This window comes from Humulus lupulus, chromosome 8 (assembly GCF_963169125.1).
Source record: "Humulus lupulus chromosome 8, drHumLupu1.1, whole genome shotgun sequence".
Classification (NCBI taxonomy): Eukaryota; Viridiplantae; Streptophyta; class Magnoliopsida; order Rosales; family Cannabaceae; genus Humulus; species Humulus lupulus.
The window spans coordinates 95845825-95849122 of record NC_084800.1 but is presented as its reverse complement, the minus strand read 5'-3'; the positions used below and the strand labels follow the sequence as shown (position 1 = coordinate 95849122).

At 48.2% G+C, this 3298-nt stretch overlaps 1 protein-coding gene across 1 annotated transcript; it reads right to left on the bottom strand.

Moving 5' to 3' along the window:
* Positions 1 to 963: 963 nt before the first annotated feature.
* On the bottom strand, positions 964 to 1932 carry LOC133795845 (uncharacterized). Its single transcript, XM_062233300.1, has one exon. It carries the CDS (start codon positions 1930 to 1932, stop codon positions 964 to 966), a length of 969 nt encoding a protein of 322 aa, XP_062089284.1.
* Between the last annotated feature and the right edge of the window lie 1366 nt (positions 1933 to 3298).

Sequence of the window (3298 nt, the reverse complement as noted above, 5' to 3'; positions counted from 1 at the left end):
CCCTGCCGTGGCATCTATCATCTGATCGATTTTTGGTAGAGGGTAGCTATCCTTGGGACATGCTTTGTTTAAGTTTGTGTAGTCTATGCATACTCTCTTTTTTCCATTCTTCTTTGGGACCATGATGGGGTTGGCGAGCCAAATAGGATATAATCATTCTTCGATTGCCCCTGTGCTCAGGAGCCATTGCACCTCTTCTTGTATGACTTGATTTACTTCAGGAGCGAACCTCCTCTTCTTCTGCTTGATGGATGGGAAGCTATTTGTAATATTTAGGCTGTGATTCATGACGGAGGAGTCTATTCCGGGTATGTCGTGCGGAGACCAGGCGAAAGTTCCCATTCTAGATTTGAGAAATTGTATGAGGGTCTGTCTTTCTTCTTCAGAGAGCTTGGTACTTACCAGCACTGTCTTAGATGGGTCATCGTCATCTAGACATATTTGTTCTAAGGTATCTAGTGTAACTAGGGGTTTTTCTTGGTCTTCCTCTACATCGATCCCTTTGAGGCATGCTGGTAGGTCCTACTATAATTGCTATTTGCCAGGGGAGTTGTTATGGGAGGGAGCGCCAGAACTATTTATTTCTTTCAAGGTAAGGAAGCACTTTTTGGCCTGCTTTTGGCAGCCCTTGATGTCGACGGTGTAGCGCCCATTGGGTGATTGACACCGCATCACTTGATGCAAAGTTGAAACTACCCCCTGCATCCTGTGGATCAAATTTCTCCCCATGATGGCGTTGTAACTAGTGGTGGAATCTATAATGAGAAAATCTACTGGCAGGGTGCGTTCTGCGGCCACCACAGTTAATCGAATGACGCCTTTCGGATATACTCTTTGGCTGTTGAATCCCAAAATGGGCGTGGTGGAGGGTCGGATCTAACTCTCCTCCAGCCCCATTTTCTGGAAGGCTTCCTAGAAGAGAATGTCGACCCCACTGCCCCCATCGATTAGAACTCTGCCCAGCTAGCAATGGTCAACCTGTAGTGAAATGACGATTGGATCATCATGGGGTAGGTGTACGCCCTTTAGGTCATCACCGGTGAAGGTGATTGCAGATGCTGGATAGCTTCTATCCTCTGAAGTGACGAGATTGACCGTGTGGCCTAATGATTTGTACCGCTTCACTCGTTCTTCCATCCTCTTATGGATTTTGGTGATATGCTCTTGGTGCTCAGTGAGTTCCATGATCCCGTGGATCATAGGGACTTGCTTAAGAGGCTCCTGAGTGCTATCAGAGGCTGTGTGCACGGGATCTGACGCTTGCGGTGCTGAGGCAGAAGCGGGATTATGTCGCGAGGTGCCGAGTCTGCTTGCCTCCTTGATGTATTGGGTAAGCCTCCCACTCCTCATGAGGGCTTGGATCTGATTGTTCAAGTTATGGAATTCAGTGATCGTATGACCGTGATCTTTGTGGAAGAGGCAGTACCTGCTTTTATCCCTTCTGTCAGAAGGAGTGGTAATTTTATAGGGCTCTCGCCAGATAGGTATGTCTTTATTTTCTTCATAAATGACTTCTTGCGGGACGGTGTATTCGAAGGAAGGGTACCGTGGGGACTGTCGATCCTGTCTTGGCCTTTTTCCTTCCTTCGCATGGTCTGTTTGGCTCCGCTTCCACTTGTCATCTCTAGCAGGTGGCAGAGGGTTATTTGTTGGTGGAGAAGAGATGAGCGCAGACTTCTTTTGTGCATGTTCTCGAAATTCCAAGGCCCTGAAGACGCCCTCGGCTCGAATCTGCACTTCTGCCATGTCGTAGGGTAGCGTCATGGTGAGATTCTCATGTAAAAGAGATCCCACTTGCAAGCTTTTGACGAACAGATTGGCTGCGGTAATTGGATCGACGTCGTGGATTTGATGGACGAGGTTAATGAAACGCTGCAAATATGCTTTCGGATGTTCATTTTCCCCTTGCTCAATCCGATAGAGGTCAGCCATTGTTCTTGGTGCCTCTTGGTTCGCACTATATTGTTGTAAAAAGGTCCGTCAGAGGTCGCTAAAACTGTTGAGGGATCCGGGCTTTAATTTTCGGAACCACAACAAAGCTGGCCCAGAGAAAGTCGTTGAAAAGACCTTGCATTGAATAGCTTCGTTGTTAGCTTCTAATGCCATTTTCTGCTGAAATTGGAATAAATGGTTTAGTGGATCTCCCTTTCCATTGAATGCAGGTAAGGAAGGGATGATGAAGTCCCGGGGCTTAGGCTCATTCTGAATCCACTCTGAGAAAGGAGATTTCTCAGTGGTTCTTGATACGAGATCCAAATGCTCGGTGGCGTAAACGGATCGCCGGTTTGAGAACTTCTGCATCATTTCTCTCATCATATCTTCTTTCCAACTGTCTAAGAACTGGATTGAGGGAACACAATCTTCAGTTGGTGTATCGTGCGTGGCGTGACGTGTGGTTTGTTGAGGCCGAATTTTGGCTGTTGGCTGAGCGAATCCGATGGGGTCCGCTTCCGTCCGCATATGTGCGTCAGAGAGCGGGGCTCGTCGTTCTTCGGCCCCGGAGGGTGGCGGAAGACCTTGGGATCTTTCACTACCAAGGTTCGTGTTTTGCTGAGGGGAACCGACGCGGTTGACTGGAACTTCGGGTCTACCAGAGTCGAGATTGTTGTTGGCTTGGGTATTGCGTGTGGTGTTGGTGGATCTGCGCAGTTCAGCTATTTCAGCTTCGAGCCTAGCCTGAGCTTCGGTCAATGTCCTGATTGCTTCATCGGACCGCTGCTGGCTCGCTTCCAGCAGGCGACACATCATGTCGATCTGGTCGCCCACATCCGCCGGAGGGACGCTCTGCGCGACTGGACCCGACACTTCGTTGCCTTTTGGTGGCATGATTCCTGGGTTTGTAGAGGATCTTGGACGCAAAAAGGGAGTTCTTGATTTCTTGGTTCGACGACGTGGCTAAGGCCGAAATGTTTTTCATTTCCCACAGACGGCGCCAATTGTTGAAGCAACAATTTGTCTTTCTATATCTGGAGGTAAAACCCAACGATGGATGATACTCTGTCACTATTCTGGTGATGAAGTTTGCCTTTGACTTGTCGGGATCGCCTGCAAGAAAGACACTCCGATGCTTAAGTCAGTTCAAAGTTTCATCCCTTTGCCCTTCTATGAATCTTATATTTATAGGACAAAATATGTAAAGCAGTTAGTTAGTTCAAGCAAACCCTGGAATGGTGGGAAGAAATAACCGAATTTCCCTCCAAAAATACTGTTTTTGAATGTCTCGTTCAGGGGTCAGAGGCGCGGACTGCCTCCGCCTCTGACCCGTAGCTTCTGCCTTCGGAGCTTCTGCATACCAAAA